The sequence below is a fragment of the Octodon degus genome, unplaced genomic scaffold (genome assembly GCF_000260255.1).
Source record: "Octodon degus isolate 3935 unplaced genomic scaffold, OctDeg1.0 scaffold00222, whole genome shotgun sequence".
Classification (NCBI taxonomy): domain Eukaryota; kingdom Metazoa; phylum Chordata; class Mammalia; order Rodentia; family Octodontidae; genus Octodon; species Octodon degus.
In genome coordinates, this window is record NW_004524798.1 from 991,345 (window position 1) to 1,011,302 (window position 19,958).

Genomic DNA, 19,958 nt, shown 5'->3' on the forward strand with positions numbered 1-19,958 from the left:
TGGAGCCCAGAGCTTTTGTAGGGAACAGAGTTGGGGACCCCACTCTGCGTTCTCCTTATTGTGCCCTCTGAAGGTCGGTGAACAAAATGGTTGTGCAGACAGATAAACCTGCTTCTGGTTCCAGGAGGACACTCAGCTGAGCAGAGCACAGCAGACTCTGCTGGGTAGTAGGTCCCAGGAATGTCCGGCTCACACTTAACTTCTAGAGCTTAGCATTAAGAGACCGAGAAGGCCAGTGATCAGTCCAACCTGGGCAAATGGTAAGCCATGCTGCATTAAGCTAGCAGTTCAGGGATCTAGATGCAGGGACAATCAATTTTAGGATATATATATATCCATCCATCCTCAGGTAATCTCAAAAGAGAAGGGGAGAATACTTTCAAATGGAGGGAAGATTAAGAGTACAAAGTGCTATTTCTTTTCACTGTCTCCATACATGAACAGGTCTGTTATAGAGGACAAACTCAGCCTCATGACAACATCATGCTAAGCTCAATGTACCAGAGACACCCAGCTCATCTTCAGCACCACATGGGACATGTGAGCATTCCCTTACTCCCTAGCTGACAGGATAGTCATAGTCGCAGGATGTTCCGAGCACAGGATCCAATGGTGCCAGTCCTGTAAGAGTGCAATTTCTCTCAAACTTGAACCTGCACCAGGCCCCAGTGGCTGACACGGATGCCTGCTGATGAACGCTGGTGTCTCTCAGGTAGGGAGTGGGTAGGCTTGAGAACCCCGGGCTTGTGACTTATGGTTTTGTTTGAAGGCCTTCATTTCACACTTGTCCATGCCTTCAAGAGATCAATTTACTATTGGCCAGCTATAGTGACCCCCTGGGGCATACCCCAAGATCATGTTAGTAGCGACTGGGAATTCTCGGTACCATTGAGGCTGGTGGAAGAACTGTCCAGAATAGGCCCACTTGAGGGTGGCTTTGTGGCCAGAACACTGCACTTCATGTTGAGATACAATCTTCTCCTTCCAGCTCAGGGCTTTTGTAATTATTCCTGATCAGGGTCTGAGTGTGCCTCGGGCTCACACAGGACCAGGCTGAGTGGGCCCTGGGTGGGCTGGATGGGAAGGTTGAAGTGAGTGGCTGATGGCCTTCTTCTCATGATGCAATCCTGGGGCAGTAGCAGCTGTGAAGGGGCCAAATATTTGTCATTAAGACAAAGAAATTTCCTCCTCTGTGGTCAGGTTCCTATTTTGCTCCAAACCCTCAAATGGTCAGGGACCAAGCTTATTTGTAAGTTTCCAGGGGGAAGGGACAGGGGCTCTGGGAATGGAGGGGCATGGCTCTCATCATTGGGGCCCTGCCAGTGACTGGATATCGTGGGGATCTCATGGGTGACTCCAGCACAGGAGCTTGTCCTCCTGTGTCAACTTTCTGCCAGGCTGTGACAGATATCACCGATGAAGTGATATCACCACGAAGCCCAGGAAAAGATTCATGTAAAAAGGAAGATGGTGGCTGGGCGTGTGGCTCCATGGTAGAGTGCCTTCCCAGCATGCACCAGGTCCTGGCTTCAAGCCCAGTATCATACCAAAGGGAACAAGAGAAGAGGAAAGATGGTGCTCCCAACCCTTCTCCAATGCAAACAGACATTTTGAAAGCGCCTTCATCCTTAGCCTGGAAGAGCTTTGGTGAAGGGAACGTGCTGGAGATCAATTTTATGGCTTGGCTGAAACAGGTAGCTTTTAAGATAAATATCTTATTGTCTTTCCTTGAGGAGACTTGCAGATGCCGGGTCCACACTGGTTAGAACCTGTTGCATAAGGGAACCTACCAGAAGCCACAGTAGCCTTGAAATGCTGCAGGAAGCCACCTGGCAACTGGGCATGCAGCCTGGGGTGATGCAAGAGCTTCTCTTCCCTTATCCCACCCACCATGACCTGAGAAGCAAACGGAAAGACAGGAGTGTGGGGCTCCGAAGCAATGCTGTCCTCTGTCTTGAACCATCTGGTGGCTGCAAGTCAACTCCGATTGATTCAATCCTGAGAATGTCCTTTGCCTTTGACCTGGTGGCTGGCTTTGTCCTTGGGGCACGTTTATCCCTCTAACTTTTCAAAACAGGAAACCAGGCTGATGTGATGGCATGTGCCTGTAATCCTAGCTGCTCAGAAGGCTGGGGCGGGAGCATGGGAGATTCAAGGCCACCCTGGGGAACTTGTGAAACTGCTGCAAAGAGAGGTGGGAAGGGGGATGCTGGAGATGTAGCTCAATGGTAGAGCCCTTTCTTATCACATGAGAAGCTCTGGTTTTGATTCCTAATATGGCCAAAAACAAAAAAGCAGCGTGACTCTTCCCTATGCGTCCCGGCCACCTGGTTCTGCTATGAGGCCGCGTGTCCACTGGTTAATCCCTCCCTGCAGGGGCACATCCCCATTTGCCCCCAACCAGCAGGGTCAGGTCCTTGCTTGTGTCTCTGAAGTGATTCCACTTCCCACAGGACTCGCATACATTTTCTATGCTACAAACTTGTTGAAACTATGAAATGTAAGGCCATAGGCCGAGGACACGGCCTCACGGTAGCCATCTAAGTCATGAGGAAAAGCTACCTAAGAATCAGGCATCACCCCTATCCCTGTCAGGGAAAGTGGGCAGTGGGATGCCCATACTAAGAGGGAGGAAGATGGGTGAAAGTGAATGGGTAGAAAGTTCTGGAAGTGGTGGCTTTACAGGGTGCCAGGCTGGGAAGGCATCCCAGACCAGCTCAGCTCCTGAGGACTGCCAGGTGTACTGGCAGGTGTTTAACCTATCCATTTTCATGCACCTAGCAACTGAGAAGAGGGGCTTTATGACTCCTGTGTTCCAGTGGAGGAATCAGGGGATTCAGGAAGCTAGGGAAGGTATCCAGTGTTACTGAGTGCCCTAGATAGTGCTGAGCCCAGCTCCAACAGGAAGGCACATGTGTTACACAGCCCAGCTAATGCTCCCTGAATCATAGTTAGACAAGGTTTCCTTTGTGTAGCTGGGTCTTTCTTCACCCCAAAGAAATGGCAAATTCGAGGATAAGGAAATGTACCCTCTAATGTTGGAATGGAAGCTACCAAAGTCTGGGGCCCTGTTCCCCTTCTTTCCCGACTGGGAGCTCCCTGCTAGTGCAGATATCTTCCCCATGAGACTGGGGGCTCCTGAGGTTGGCTGGTATCTGCCACTTGAAGCAGAGGACTTTGTCCTCCCAGAGGACTGGGAAACCCCCTCATCACGTCACATTCCAAGGAACAAGGAGACTTGCGGCACAGCACGAGGCAGGCACGCAGCTGCTATTAGTGGAAGAAGGCACCCCGGAGAAAACCACGCCCTGGCCAAGCCTGGGCCCTTTTTGGACACCCTCCCCCAAGGTGCTGGATCCAATGGGGTTCTCACTGGGTTACACTCAGTTTCAGAAGACCACTCTACCTTGCAGAGGGTGAGCCCGTGGGTACTAGGATGCCCGAGGACTGACTGGCATTTAGCGCCCACTCATGTTTAACAGCAGTGCGCTGCTTGTGGCTCCAGGAGCGGGGGCTGGGGGGCAGGGGGTACCCAGGGGGCAGCCCCTGGAGGACCTGTACAAAAGGCTTTCCACTTGAGCAGCCTGTCTTTAATGATTATAAAGGCACAGGAGTTTAATCCACTTTTGATGTAAGCGCTAATAGCTCTGTGTCCTTGAAGTTCAAAGCGGGTGCATACATGTCACTAATTAGCCAAGCACGGAGCCATTCAGCTCCCTCTCATGTTTCTAATTAGGTCTTTAATAACAAACAAACTCCGACCTTACCAAAAGGCCCCCATTCGTCAGACAGTCAAGGAAAGTGGCTGCTGGCCTGTTTATGGTTGCTGACGGCTTATGCTCTGCGTACATGTCCCTAATCTCAGCCAGGGCAGGACTGGGACAGTCACTCCTTTAGGACAAATTCCTCTCAGCCTATCTAGGATTCTGGGCTTCCTTGTCCTGCTGTCCTGCTGGGAATGACACTGGAGACCTCTGGGCTTCCAGCTGCAGGCCAGAGGCCCCAGCCCTTGGCTGGAGGGTTCATATGCCTTGCAGTGGAGGCTGGACACCCCTGATGATCCTGATGGTGAGAGGCTCTACCTCCAGCAAGAACCGGATGGCACATATGCCCACTGACTTGCCTGAGGCCCACCTTGCTAGACGCTGATCTGATGGGGTTCCAGGGTTTAAACGCTCCCCAGGTGATGCTAAGTACTGCGATGACCCCAATCTCAGGATTGAAGGGCTCATCAGCAGCCCTTAACAGGTCCACTGTTACAAATGAGTATTTCCACAAGGAGCCAAATCCTTCAATCAACCACACTCAAGGACGGGAATCCGATGCTAAATGGTAAAAATGATAAACAATTCTGGAAATGCTAGGTGCCTCCCACTGCTTTCTGCATTAGGCAATGAGTACCTCCCTGGTTTCAAATGTATCCCCACCAAGTTTCTCACCACTTCGAAGCACCTGGCTTTCTCTCCACTTGCACCTTTTACTGTCACTGTCACTGCTTCAACCTCCAAGGACAAGAGATCAAGAGCTTTGGAAACTGCAGTTCTATGGAGCCGTGACCTTCAGTGGTCCCCCAAGACCCTCAAGTCTGAAGTTCTCATTTAGTAGAGAAGGAAGCTGGCCTAGGACTGAGTGTTCCGACTTCCTACTCATTCTTCTATGTATTTATGCTGCCTCTTTTTTTTTTTTTTAAAGCAGTTTCTTATCCTTATTAGATTAAGCCACAAGGCATTCTCCTGCCCTCGCAGGGAAAAGGGATAGAAGGAAAGCCTCTTGGCTCTTCTGGCCCTGAAGGTCAGGATACACGAGCTGAGGTCATCCCTGAATGCGCTGTCCCTCAGGATGTCGGTTCTACACTGAAACATTCTCTTCAAGACGGGCGGAGGGCAGGCACTGAAATCTTGGGAGGCCGCTTTAGTAGAAGACTGTATGCATCTGGCGCTGAGCAATCAAAAGCATGCAGAAAAACATGGCCCAGGACATGCGGTGAAACTGGACTAAGGGTCTCTTCTGATATTGGTCCATTTGTCTGCTTTTGCTGCTGTGCTTCGGGTCTTCGGTGCACCCTGAATCCTGAAGCCTGAGGCTGAGTTCTCCCCAAGGCCATCAAAGCCATCCCCTCCAGGTTACAGGCAGGAAAACTTCCAGAAAGAGGAGAAAGCGAGGCTGGGAAACAGGGCTGGGCTGCTTTCTGCAACTACATCGGCCTCTATCACAGGAGCCCAGGTTTGCCTTGTTTATCACAGACCTGGACAGACCATTTTATTAATATTAATAAGTAGCCAGAACAAAGGGCCCCTTTTATTTTTAGCTTTCTCTAATTGTGTAGTAATTACTCATCTACAAAACAAATGAGGCTCAGCTCACAGTTGCCATGGTTCCGGGAACCCAACCTTCCTGCAGGATGATTGGATGGGGAGCCCAGGGCTCTAGCCTGTGGCCCCACCCCTCCCTCTGCCATTGATGCAAAGCAAAGCCCCAGCAACTAGGCAGCCAATCCCCTTGCACTCCTGGGGCTGAGCTGTGTTTCCCAGCAACCTTCCAGATGCAGTTCTGGCAGCTCTCAGGAAGGGATGCGGACTCCTCCCCGTGGAGTGGAGCAGAGCAAGTCTGTCTGCAGAGAAGCCCTCCCTTGCTTCCTTGCCTAGTTTTTTTTGGGGCAGTGGTGAACTTCCTTTGATCCTGTTTTAGCAAAAGTTTCCCTTCAAATAATTCACTTTAGATTAAAACCATAACAGGCTACTATCTTCTCTAAGCCGGTTTTAAATTCTTCAAAATGGGAATGGGAACGAGAGCACCCACTTCACGGGGTTATGAGATTAAATAATGCAGGTTGGCCTGGCACAGGCCATGGCCTGCACACAGAACATGAGCTATCATTAATGTATTACTATTATCATTAGTTTATTAAAATTGGCTGGGAAGGGTCTCTAGCATTCTGTCAACCACTCTCAAGATAACTTGCCCTGCAGGGACCTGCCAGGCTAGAATGAATTTTAAGATGCTGGCTGGAGGCCTTCTGTCCCACGCCATGCTGTAGAATCCACTGCTGCATCTTCTGACAGATTTAATCCCAACAGCCAAACACAGCTACTCAAAAAGTATTATTTGCTTGCCTCTTATTCTGCAGGATCCCAAGCTAGAAAGGGAGACTCTTTAATATTAATAAGCATCCAGGAACAAAGGGCCTTTTTATTTTCTCCGTTCTCTAATTGCATAGCAATTATTCATCTACACTAAGAATGAGAACCAGGCTGACTTGGCCTCCTGGAGGACGAATGATCTGCATCTTTGAGAAAAGCTAGTGCTACCCAGAGACACATGTGGAGTGTCTTCCAAGGACTTGCGGCCCCATTGATGGGTTATCCCGGGTAGGACTAACCAGGTGTGACTTTCTCAGTCTGAGCTAGATTTTAAAGAAAGAAGCAAAGACAAAGTCAGAGAGAAGGAGACCCACAGAGAGGATGAGGTGAGTGGCTGCGTGAGGGAAAGGACTCGGAACCAACAGCGCCCCACAGGGAATGAACAACAACTTGTTGGCAGAAGTGAAGGACAGACCATGGAAAACCCAGTGGGGTCCCACCATGGAATGCTCTCCTGCCTTCTTGACACCTTGCTCTTTTTTTTTTTATTTTTCAACAAATAATACACTGCATATATTCTTCTTAGTGGTTAATTGCTGTACAAGATGCGGACTTGTGATCCTATTTACAAACTCCATTAGAACAAATCATTCTATTCATTAACAGAATGTAACTATATATCTATCCCAACCACTTTGAATACACAGATAAAAAATGGACATTCATCTGTATACCCCATTTTTTCTAAGTTCCGTTAGACACCTTGCTCTTTGTTCCAGGTCACAAACCCAGCCTTTGATCCTTGGTTCAAGGAGCTCAAGCTGTCTTCTCTGGGGCCTATACCCACGTCACCTTCCGTAGATGGTTTTGTTCTTCCCAGGTTCGGCAGCCACACAGGATATGAGCCTTCTTTTCTTGTCAATATGACCCTATCCACCTAACTTCCAAGGTCTCCTGGAAGCTTGCTGTGTCTCCTACCTCTTCAAGTCCCCGGCACCACACGGAGGCCAGCGTTAATATCAATGGGGAAGAGCAAAAGGCCTGCTGCTTACTTTGCACCTATATAGTATGTGTATCCGGTGCTTATAATGTATGTACAGTATTTGTAATTTGTTCACCTGCCTCTAATCCTGCCTCTCCAACCCACCGTGGACAATGTCACCAAGTGCAACTCATATAGAGGATAATGAAATGAGAAGGAGGATAAAGCTAAGAGAACTACAGAGAAAGAACTACGTGCAGCCACTCTTCTATAAAGCTTCCAGGATGTCAGCCAATAAATCCCCTATAATGCTGAGCCATGCTAAGCTGGGTTTTCTGGTACAGTCAAAGGCACTCTTGAACAGGCTTGGGAAAGTACCTGCCACACATAATAATTACTATTGTTATGCACTTGTAAATACCTGCTGAATTAAACTCTATGGTGGATATACCCCGGGAAACCTCCAGCTGTAGTCTAAACCAAGAGGTCCTGGGCCAGAGCTTGGCCGATGCAGTTAGGACCCAAGGCTGCTCTAGTGCCTTGGCACATCCCTTTCTGTGCTTGTGCCACGTGTCTGGGGGCAGGTGAGTCCTTCAGGAACAGACATGGCTTCTCCACAGGGCTGCTCTGAACAGGCCAAATACCTGGGCTTAACTCCAGGGTTCTTCACCTTTGGTCAACTCCTGGCTCCTCTAGTAAGCATGCTTGTGACTCTGGGTAAGTCACATAACCATTCTGCAGCCTAGTTTTCTCATAAAAGCAAACCTTGTAAACCAGTCCCAAAACGTCAGCCTTCCTGTCCTATCTCCTGACTTGGCTGTGGCAATGGATGTGATAGTGTGTATATGATTATCAAAGCCTGTAGAAAAATGATACTCAGGCACACATTCCTGTAGTGGCTCTCATCAACCCCAGGGGGTCTGCCTAGCTTCAGTGCTCCCCAGACCCTGCAGCACCCCCACCCAGTAAAGGTGCACGGACCATGTCTCTTGGCTCCTCCTCCACACTCCACTGCCACACACCCTGCCCCACCTAAAAGCAGGACCTGGGCTCCTGAGCCAGTAAGATTGCGGGCCAATCGGCTCAGGGCACAGGCAGGGATGTGTGTCACCCACTGAACAGCAGGCCACTGATTTAAAACACCATTAACATCCCCTCTCTTCAACTCTATTCACTTTCAGATTAACTTATACTTAGGGTTTGGGCTTCAAGGCTAGTCACTAATTGCACTAGAGTTGATTTATCAAGTGCACGGTATTTCTATTACAAAATTATTGATTAGAGCTGATGTATTTTTATCCTCAACAGGGTTGGTCTGAAAGCTCTTGGAAAATGAATGAAGCTGAGGTCAGCAGCAGCGGGCAGCTGTGCACATCATTATAAATTCACTGGGGTTACGGAAGTCTAGTGTTGGGCTCCATAGTGAAAGTCTTAGATCTTTCAGAAATGAAAATGTTCATGACAAATTGGGCAATAAGGTGCCCAGCTCTAGAATGTAGACAGCAGACAGAAAGATGTCCATTCAGGTAAGATCCTTTGTGTGAATCTGGCTGGCTCTCCTAAGGGATCTTGGATCTGCCCTCCCTTTGGGTCACAGTAAGGCTCTGCTCTCCTGCCATTCATGTGGCTCTATCTCAGCTAGAGGGTATCTCCATGACCTTACCCCACAAAAGGGACATCTTAGAGCCATGGTTACCAGGGTGGGAAAGCAGACATACCTGTGTCCCTTCCCCCCACCCCTCATTGACTGAGATAGTTAGGGACCACCTGTGGTAGGACAATGGTGGGGAAAATAGGCTGGGATGACAAAATAAGCCCCTAGGCACAATATACTATTAGATTTTGCAGTATGGCGTGTTTTGATTGATCTGTCATGAGACCCTGATAAAGGTGTAAGAGCAGAAAGTTTGCATAAAATGAGAAATTATGACCCAAAACCCCTAAGCTCTAGCTCTACTTGCTGTTACTCACTTAAAATCCTTCCTTTTGGAAGCCACATAGCTGAGCCATATGTTATTCGTTTCCTGCCAGCTTTGCTGGACAGAGCACCTCTGATGTGGGTTTGTAATACACATTTCCTGGGTTACTTCTCGAAGACCTGAAGGCTACTTTTGCTAGGACCACTGATTCTTCCCTTGGGCCTGCAGCTGTCTAATGGGAGAATAAAGTGGGATAAAATGCTTGGCATCTCTGTCTTCATATTCGGTTCCCTTTTTTGTCTTAACCCTTGAGTTAGATTCTACTCCACTCCACCCACAGACATGCTGGTAGTTTAGGAAAGTGTTTTGTCCAACACTGTGATACAGGGGTGACTTGGTCCTATTGCCTGGTGTGTGTTTCTTCCAGTTCTCCTCTGTGCTTTCTCAGCAGCCGAAGCACTAAAAGTCTTTCAGTCCTATCATCAAGTCAGGACATTTACACAAGATGATGACAACAGCTGTCAGAGTAACCCAGCAGCTCCTGAGGGAAGCTGACCACCTGTTCACCCACCAAGTACAAGGCCAGGAAGTTTTGTGCTGGATGATGGCGTCAGATACACAATACCCTCTAGGAAGAATTGACCATGACCATCAGGTCATCCGAATTCATCACAAAATAGAACATCTTCTGAAATTGTGCTGTGGTTAATGGAAATGACTGGACTTTGGTCTATCCGGGCAAATCAATAGAAACCAATTGCTCTCTTTGTTCTGGGAGCAGCAGCACAGCCTCTCAACAACTGCTTGCTCCCTTCAGCCACAACCCCAATTTGGCTGAAGCTTCTTTCCTACCAATAAACCTTTGCTTGTGCAGTACTGTATATGTTTGCCATATCCGGCCCATCTCACTTCTACCCTCTCTGGGTCAAACATCCCATCATCCAGTGTCAGTTGACTTGAGCATCAACATGAAGCAGTGCATCATGGGAGACAGGGACTTTCAGGACACAGGAAGAGAGTCCCAGACCACTAAAGGCAAGAGAGTTATCTGTGTTTATGCTCTCTGGTGCCTAGAACAGCACACCTTCAATAAATGCTTCTGAAAGTAACTCCTGGGAGCCCTACAGCTTGGCTACAGCAGGCCAAGATGGCTGCAGCTCCCTCCAGGAGCATATGTGCACAGGGGTCACTCCTGTTTGCCCCTCAGCCCCACCCCAACACGAAAAGCAAAGGCGGAAGTGGGGACCCAGAGACATCTTGAAAAGGCTGCAACAGCGCATCTACCTCTTGAGATCTGTTTTTCCCAGGGCATTTTCTCTGCAGGTTGAAATGCAGCTGTCCTGTTTCCTGACTTAGGTGTTACTTCCGCCCATTTTACCTACTGGTCTGAAGTGCTGCGGATTTCCAGCTGTAGGGCAGCAAAGCCTTTTTCTCAGCAGAGCCATGCCTAGGATACAGGCCAGAGGAGGGATCTTCTGCTCCCTCTGCCTTGGTCTCTACCCTCCTCCTTCTCACACCGCACCCAGGCACCCGAGAGTCCCAGCCCACTCCCTGTGCCTGCTCCCCAACCCCACTCTCTTCAGGTCCAAAGCAGAAGGATGGCACCTCCCAGATTTCTCTGCTGGGCCTCGGTGCCCTCATTCTGTCTGGTGGCAGTCTGGGCTGGCACACGTTTAGTCACTGTGTGTTCTGTCTCTGCCAGAACACTGTAGCTTTCTCTGAGAAACTAACATTTCACTATATTGTTATATAGTATAAGATAGTCAATATAGCCCACCAAGTTCTGTATTAACATGTTCCTTGGGGGGCTTGATGGAGTCTGTGACTTTTCCCTGAGTTCTTTCTCCTGCTGAATAGGTAACGTGTACTCTAATGATTCAGATCCTGCCATTCCTCCCACAGTGCTCAGTCACAGTCACTGATAACCATGACTTAAAAAGCAGGTTCCAGACAGCAAGTACCACCTCCCTTGACACCAACTTGCAAGGATTAGGGACATCTCCAAAGTGCTCCGATGCCCCTGTACTCCCTTATGGTGCAAGTGCAGAGAAGCCAGCGTGCCCAAAGACGGCTGAGTGTGCATGTGTGCCTGAGTAGAAGGCAGGCTGAAGGATGGTGCCAATCCCTCTGGGCAGCCTACCTAGGGAGACAGAGGGCAACTGGTGTTCGCAGCTTGGGCTATTCCAAGCCTACCTCTGCTTCTCTCCCTAGGAAGCTGGGCCAGGCATTTCCACCCCAGGATGTCATCACTTACCCCCTGGATACATTTACCTCCATCCACCATAAGGACCAAGGCCAACATCCTCCAGGGTCAAGGTCTGTAGGGTCTGAAGCCACCCTCTCCTTTCCATGCCCACTTCCCTCTACCCCAAAGAGCAGGCCATACAAAATGGCTTCTCCACAGACCTATGTCCCCAAAGGGCTGCGTGTGAGCTGCCAAAGCACTGGAGGAGGACAGGGACTTTGAGGAGCCTGGCTGGTAGGCCTCAAGAAGTAAGAAAAGATCTGCTGCTCTGTTCAGGAACAGCATGAGAAGATAAGAACAGGGAAGAACTGTAACATTCCTTCCAGCCCTGGTTCCATGCTTTCACTAAAGTTGGATACTCTCAACAGAGATCTCAGTCGGGAAGGCTAGAGCTGAGGGTGGTGACCCAGTTCTGGACTGGGGGAGTGAGGAGTGTGAGGGGAGGTGGTGGTGGCTGATGGCGAGAACATGGATCCAAGTCCCTTGGCAACATTGAAAATATGGAGCCCCTTCTCTGCCTGGTCCCCATGCTATCCTTCGAATGGCTGTGCTGTGCCGAGCCCTTGGAGACCCTGCAATATCAACTCAACAATGCATGTTCTACAACTACAGCTACAGCTACCAGTACATCTACTACAGGGCATGCATTTAGTTCAGTCCCACAGATACATACAATCTAAGAACAGGCAGGGAGGTGTGAAATGTTTTACTGGACAACAGGTGTTTTGGAGTTGTAACTAATAAAAAAAAAATCGAAAACGAAAGTGTACAAAAAAAGACATTTCTTGAGAGTTGGATATGAGTTTGTTTCTTGAACTGTTTCATCTGAACAAGCAAAAACATGCAAACCAGCTGGTACTAACAGGAAGCTGGACACCGAGAGAGGATTAATAGGTGTGGACAAACCTTCCCGCTGAGCGTGCTCAGAAGAGTGTTTGAGAGGAGGTGTGCAGATCCTAGTGTAAGAGAGGCGGGAAAGTATGCCTCAGAGACACTCTCTCACCGCAGCCCCAACCAAGCAAGAGAAAAGACAACAGAAACATGACTGCTCACACTCACCACCACCATCAGGAGCTCATGTAACTAGACTGGAATAAAGCTGGCAAGTATAAAGTACAGTAAGGGGTCCTGGCTGGGGCTGGAGATGGGCTGGAAAAGGGTGGGGGCACGCCAGGGGGCTCAGCAATTCTAAGAGTGATCTGAGGACCCACCCATAATGTCACCCGGAAATAAGGTAGCCCCAAAAAATCTGAACCACTGCCCTCTCATTGGAGGGAGTCATTTGCCAAACTGGACTTAGGTTTGGGGAGGACATGAGGGGGCCGCTGGAACTGAATGAACACGATCAAAATAAACAAACAAACTCTTGACTGAGCACAAGAAAAGATGACATTTCAAACTACCAGGTGAAGATAAAAGAAAAGTGACCACTGATAGTGAAGTTATCTAGGAGTCGGCAGGGACCTCACCTGGGAGACCCTTGAGCCCTGCTTGCCTCAGTTCCTGGGGAGATTGGGAAAAGGTGGATAGGCTGGCCCAGAGGAGGGGGCTGAGCTGGGGGCAGAGCTCAATCCCCCTCAGACCTCCTCCCCTGAAGCCAAAGCCCTGACAGATGCGAGCTTCCATCCTGAGCCCAAGTGAAGCTGCCTCCCACCCCCGCAGCGCTCCATGGTACTTCCTACTCTGGAAGTGCTCCCAGCAAATCATAATGGAAGGAGGGTGGGCAAAACCAAAATGGCGCTAGACAAAAATAAAGGACAAAAAAGGGCTTCCCAAAGGATGCCTGACTCCTAAACCAAGCCCGAGAGCCCCTGGGGAGCAGAGGCCACATCTCCTACCAGCTGGAGTCACCTGCTAGGTGCCAGGCTCCAGGCCAGTATTTGATGGATTCTCCCTGAAGAGGAACTGAGTTGTGACTACCTCTCCTAGCCAGGCCACTTGCTCAGGAGGCTGAATGAGCATCCCTGTCCCCCAGGGAGGAGCTGGGCTGTGCGGGGCAAGGTTGCAGGAACTCGTATAGGTAGACCTGGGTCATCAGCCCCCATGAGCCCTTTGAGGGCCTGGACTGATACAGCCCAGAGTCTGGGCAGCCCTGCTGGGATCACTGCAAAAAGCCTCTGCCAATAATGGGCCACTCAAAGATAAATAATAGACCAAACTGCCAGCCTTGGAGTCCCAGTCATTGTCTAGAGGGAAGAAAGGGACGAACCTCCTACCAATCAAAGTGTACTGAAGGAGAGGCCAAGACCATCTGGTCCCATCTCTGTAACCCTGCCTACACATAAGCAGGCCAGGCCATCTTCTAACTATGGCAGGCATGGTTCAGGGGCACAGCCCAAGCCCAGGACCCTTGGGCAGTGCTGGGCGGGGGGCTTCCCCGCAGCTCGCTGGGGTGAGCCTCACCTGGAGGGTGGGCACCTCAAGTTGAGGATTTACTCTTTGCACTATGCAGGCTGGAGGGGGGCGGGGTGAAGGGCTGGGAGAACACTCCTGAATACGATTCACTAACAGTGCGGAGATGAGCATGAGGATCTCAAATGGCCTGTGGGAGATGTCGCTCCCAATGGAAATGGCTACAAATAAAACACCACTGACCCTGGAAAAACAATGTGTGGTTGGAGATGACCTTGAGGGTTAGGAGTTAGAGGGTGGGTGGGGTTCCCGCCTGGCTCTGGGGGGTCTGTGAGAGGGTCGGGGTGGCAGGAGGGGGCACAGATTGTGGGGAGACCGCTCTCAGACTCGCAAAGAACCCCATGCTGCCCTTTAAACTTGCCATGAAGTCAGGGAGAATGGGGTGGGGTGGGGAGAGAGGCAGGGTTAATTTCAGGTTAAAGTTTAGTTTCATAATTCAAGTTATAAAAAGAAAAACTGAACGGAGAAAACAACAACCAACAACACTTGAAAATCTCCAGATTGTTTTTTTTATCTATCCCCATCCCAGGCACAGGTAAGATTGAGGCTTTTTTTTTTTTTTTTTTTAAAAAAAAAAAAACCCCCAAAAAAAAAAAAAAAAAAAAAACAACAAAAAAACCCAAGCAAAACAGGGTCACATGATTCAGCTGTGCACCCTGCCCCCAGGGCCCAGGGTAGGGGACCAAGGGACACTGGCCAGAGGGCAGGTGGGGCCTTAGGCAACCGGCTAGGGCAGATGATGCCCAGCCCCCTGGGCCTGCCTGCCATTTGCCACTCATCAGCTATCAGGCAAACTGCCCCTCAGTAGCCCCGAGAATCTGCAGGCTCCTCCAAACAAAACCCCAGCGATGGTTCTGGGAAGTGGATCCTTTGTAGCTCCGAGGCAGTGCCAGTTTGCATGGAACGGAGTTTTACTGACATTTTCTAATGGGCCTCACAGTGCTGAGGGCATGGGTCTTTGGTCTTTGTCCTCTGGGCTTTTAATGTGGCCTTTCCTGATACCCTCACCAGCACTCCTGCCCCGTCCCACCCTCCCTCCTCCCCAGAGCCCTGTTACAGGGAGTGAAAGCACTTCCTGAGTGCTCCAGCACGCTGCCCCTGGGTGCGGGGTTGTGGAGAGAGCTGTAAACCTTGGCTACTCAATTTTGGCAGGAGCAGGGAGTGAAAGGCACAGGGAACAGGGGTCACCGGGGAGCCCAGTGTGGGGCTGAGGTCTAGTGCCCAGGAAGGCCAAAGATATTTGAGGGGTGCATCCCAACACTAATGGGGAAGGGGGCCTGGGTCACTTGGGCAGCTCCAGACCTCTTGAAAGGCTGGATCTGGAGAGGGAAGGTCTGGGGGAACCTCAAGACAAGGCGCTGTACCCTTGGTAGCTGGAGCCCACCTGGCTAAGAATGGCTGAGATAGGCAGTAGGAACTCCAGGAAACCTCAGCTTCCCTCCTTCCCTGGGCTCAAGGGCTTGTTCTGCACCAGGCCTTCTGGGGTTCTGGGAGTTCAGCAGGCCCACCTGCCAGGTGTTGCAGGGGCCTGGAGGCCAGTTGAGTCCCTCAACGGAAAGGAGCTTGTTGAACTCACAAAAGCCAAGGAGGAGAGTGACCACAGGTGCCTAGAAGCCAGGCCTCAGGAGAAGGGAGGGTCCAAAGTCAAAAGGGAACTCCGGTTTCCCTTTGTCTTGGGAGTAGCACAGTCTACATTGCATTTGCAGCCAAACTGGGACTGACCCCTGGGGGAGCTGTCCTGGGTGACTGGGCTTCACCCATACCTCCCTGGCCCTACCACCTCCCCCGGGCCGTGGTGAGAGGAGTGTTGGACAGACACAGCCACACAGATCCGACAGGGCCTTTACCTTCCCCTGCACACTGGGGCATGCCTGGGACCCGCCTGTCCCGCACACCTTCCTACCTGATCCTCGTGCCGCCGCCACTGCTGCCGCCGCCACTGGTCCATAAGCTGCTGCTGGGAAGCCTAGAGAGAGGGCGGGAGGGGCTGTAGTCAGGAGGGGCTGGCAGAGCCCTGGGCAGGCCTCTCCCAGCGCCGTTCCTCCCTCCCACAGAAGACAGGCCTGGAGAGGGAGTTCGGGGCAGTTGGGGGCAGGGAGGTACAGGTCATCGGCTCTCGGGCTTCTAGAAGACAGAGAATCTTGAGGCGTGTGTAATTCTCACGCATGGGTTTGCCCTGGGAGCTGGCAGTAGAAGGCATTCAACAACTGCAGAGGGAGGAGATGCAGTGCTGCTGGGCCCCCAGGGCACTTCCAGAGCAGGCCATGACTGGCTGGGCAGGCCTGCTGCTCCCCACCAGAGTCCCAGGAGCAGCTCCACCAGAGACAGAAGGCCCTTGGGACGGCCTCTGGCAGAATGGGCACCCAGGCTAGGAGACTGTTTCACTCGGTGGTCCTAATGTTCTACTTGTCAAGATGTTCTGTCAGCAGCATCACAGCCCCAGGCTGGAGGGAGAAGCATCTGGGGGATCCTAGAGGACTACGTAGACATGGAGACAGCTGTGGGAGGGCTGGGGGGCTCTACTATGGCTCTATTTGATCTTTTTTAGTGTTTCCATCTCCTGGGGCAATTAGACTCAGATATGGCTTCTCTGCCTGAGTGCCACAGTCTGATGAAGCCAACACAAGAGGCTCTCCTAATGGGGTCTCTGGAGCCCTGGCTTGTGCTAGCTAAAAGCAGCCAGGCTGTGTCAGGTGGGGACCAAGTTGGAGGGCCAAGGTGCGTGGCTGCAGAACGTCCCGGTGGAGGAAGAGGTGGGCCAACACCCCTCCTCTGGGCTTCTCCCCTGGGCAAACATGCATAGACCTACATAGATTCCCTGCACACACATAAAATAACAAACGTCCTCTGCTGTCAAGCACTCGGAGGCCTGCTTCCCGTGGCTGTGTTGTTTAATGATGTGCCTGAAGCCAGCTGCGAACTCAGCGAACAGCCCCTACCAGAGCTGCTGCAGTTTAGCCCCTCATCAGGGCTGTCATGGGGCAAGAGGAGAAAGACATGCATCGTGAAGGGCAGGGGGCAGAGGAGGAAAGAAAGGAAAGAGACACAGCCTCCACACAGAGCGAACTAGAAGCCCACTAAACTCTAAGACTACTGTCCTAGCTACACAGTACTACTGAGGGGAAAGGAGTTCAAAAGGAACAATCTACTCTAAGAAGGTCTGGCTAAGCTACTGAAAATGCCAATGAAAAGAGACATACTTGCATTTAAATATGGTAATAGGGCTGTTGAAGGGGGAAAAAGAAAGATCCAGATGAAATAAATGTATACAGTTGTCCCAGGCTGGGAATGGGTCTCCCAGCTCTCATGAAGACTGTGTTCCTAGGCCTGAAGGCCACTCCCTGCCCAAGGGCCGCCATGAACCTAGAGGGGTCCCATCCTAGCGCGCCCCAGGTCTTCCAGGCAGGATCTAGATTTCTGATGCTGGTAGAGACCGCTGAAGGAAAACAAGGAAGAAGTCAAGTTATTTCTCCCTACCCCAACCTCCGTCTACCCAGGCTCCTGCTGTAGGCACACAGTGGGGCGCAGGGGACGCTGGGGGAGGAGGAGGCGGGTGGAGGAGAGGAGGCTGATCAGGGTGTTCTTTTGTGCTCTCTTACCATGGACTTGACACAGAAGGTTTCCTTGGAAGCATGAAAAGGTGGTGGCTGAGGGAGGGGAGTGTGCTCAATAAGAAGACTTGCTAACAAAAGGTCTGTTTTCCAGAGTTGAGTCCATTCTGGACAGAAAGTCTGAGAGAAAGTTGAAGAATAAAAACCTTATCCAAGAAAGGAAAGCCATTAGTCTCAGATAAAGGCCAGTAGCAGATGCTGCTAAGGGCTGGAATTTTCCCCTGGCTGGCACCTGCTGGGTGCCTAGGGATGGGTGTGACCAGAAGTGGCTGCAGGAGGAGCCACCTCCTCAGCCTGTGCAGCAGCAGGGGCCACAGCTGTCTGCCTGCCGCTCTATGCTGTTGCCCTGGGCCCTGCTCCAGACACCAGGCCTCCTGCACAGCAGCCCACTGGGAGTCCGCAGGAGAGGAGGCTTCTCAAGTCTGCTACCTGTGCTAGCATCCTCTACCAACTCGCCCCCCAGACCTGCCTTCCTGTCTTGCTAGGCCATCAAGCCTCACTGGTCACTCCTCACTCACTGTTCTCCATGTGACCTGCAGGTGGCTGTGTGGAGGATGGGCACAGCACAGGCACCAGTGAGGTCTGGAAGCAACCACTGTTTGTGCTGGAGGAGTTGTGCACACGTGTGTGTGTTGGGGCTGGGTGCTGGGTGTGTGTTTTGTGTAAGTGGGTGGTGTGCTTGGTGTATGAGTGTTGTATGCAGGGTCTGTGTGTATGTGTGTGGTGCCACAGGCAGCAACAAAGCCATCAGGGACATGAGCCTTGAACAGTGATGACAGAGACACAGCTTGCCTCCAGGAGGACCCGTGGGAATGGAACTCTACAGGGCCACCTGTCCAGGAAGAGAAGCCCTGCTTCCAGCCTTTCCCCCTGGGCACAGAGAAGACACCTTCTTGGGAAGCTGGCATGGTCTGGGTTAGCAGGGAGAGGGCTTGGTGGCAGTGGGTGGTGAGAGAAAGCCTGAGGGGACTCAGAGGGGGTCTTGGCGGGGCTCAAGGCTTCTTGTGAGGCCTGAACAAAGCTGCAGTGGAGCTCCGTGAATGGGAGTGTCCACAGCCAGGGGCCACCATAGCACCTCATTTCCTGGAGCAGGAGGTGGGGGGACCATCAGAGTGCTCCTGGGAATGGAGGGGGCTCCTTCCTCTATATACCTTCCTCAGCCAACCCTTAAAGGGGACATCCAGGCAGCTTAGCTTCTTGAGCACACAGACTGGGAGGAGCCAGTGCAGGTTCAAGCCCTGCAGGGCCTGTATGATCTTGGGCTAGTTTCTTACCCTCTCTGTGACTTGATGCACCTCTCTGTAAAACTGAGGACCACACTGGGGCAAGACTGGCATGTGCTACATGCTTAGACAAATGCCCAGCAGCGAGTCAGTTTATGTGAGTCACTATTATGAGGCTTATCAAGTTTCTGTCCAGCTACTAGCCCCTCTCTGCGACAGGACTGTCCCCCTGGGGGAAGAAGCCCTGGTCAGATAGGCAGAAGCACAGAGGGTCCTGATTTCCTCACTGATAATATCAGAAGTCTGCGATCCTTTACAAGGTCCCCACTTCTGATAGCATTTCAGTGGAGCCACAGTGTCACACCTTGGCATGAGAATGTGTATTTTAGTTCTAACAAGGACAATTGCCTCAGCCTGAACTCCTGATGTTAGCAGAAAATCTGGCAGAAAGGAGGACAATGGTCTGCTTGCTACTCAATTCTCAGAGGGCCTGAGAGCTCTGGCTGCATAGATGGGAACACAGGAAGGTAACAGGTTCCTCCTGTTTGGGGGCAAACAGAGGATGCCCGGATACCAAAACACAAGGTGTTAATGGTGGGATCCAGGGCAGGGCAGGCCACGCACTGTGTCTTGGAGGAGCTGTCCTTGACTAATGGGGTCAGACATAAAGACCTGCCTTTGCTAGTTGGGAGTGCCTCCACTCTTCAAGTTGGACGACACACAGGTCATAGGGCTGGACATCAAAGCCTGGCTTCCAGCCCTGGCTTCCCCCTGCTTTCTGTGACTTGGCTGGAAGCTTCACTTCTCCGTGTCCTGAGAAGCTTCTCTCTGCTCCAGGGAGGACAGCATGATGACCTCCACAATGCCTTCCTGCAGGCCTTGTGAGCCTGCAGGCCCTGTGTAAGGTGACAACAAATCCAAGTCTTCCAGGGGTTGGAGCTGCTCAGAGACATGTCTAAGTGAAGGACGGCAGCACCCCACTTTCCTGGATTTGGGGGGACTGTGATCCTTTACTGCAAATCAGAAGTCTATGAAGTTGGGGGCTTTTTTCTTTATTAAGAATTATATGACACAATACCTTTTATTGCTTTTGTGGCACTTAGCGATTTCTGCCTTACCTAAGCATAGTTATTTTAATACATGTATCTTACTTCTCTTGCAGGGTGACAAACTCTTCTAGGGCAGGGACTCAGTCATGACCCAGTTAGGATCCAGCCCAGAGTCTGCCTCACAGAAGGTGCTCATTGAGCACCAGCTAATGACAGTCAGGACTTGGGGTCAGCTCACGGCGCTGGTCCAGCACAGCTGAAAGCAATGCCGTCTCCAAGCCGAGCAGCCTCTTCCCCATTTCCACTGCTCTGGGGATGGCAAACTACAATGCCCCCCGGGTTATGGCTGATCCGTCGGAGGGTGCCAGGGCTAGTTACTCAGCTCTGTGGAATCAGCTGCGAGGTTTACAGATCCTGACTCTGGTGTCTCAGCCCCA

The 19,958-nt window shown here is 51.2% G+C and overlaps 1 protein-coding gene across 6 annotated transcripts in view; it reads right to left on the minus strand.

Annotated features, from left to right (window-relative positions):
- Msi2 (musashi RNA binding protein 2) overlaps positions 1-19,958 on the minus strand; it is a 376,733-nt gene that overhangs the window by 14,735 nt on the left and 342,040 nt on the right. For 4 of the 6 annotated variants that reach the window (XM_023705519.1, XM_004645275.3, XM_023705516.1 and 1 more), the window contains exon 11: positions 15,542-15,604. In XM_023705519.1, coding sequence (XP_023561287.1) covers positions 15,542-15,604 — 63 coding nt within the window. Of the gene's footprint in view, positions 1-12,132; positions 12,183-15,541; positions 15,605-19,958 lie in introns of all 6 variants that reach the window. The other 2 variants (XM_023705517.1, XM_023705518.1) reach the window with 1 other exon arrangement.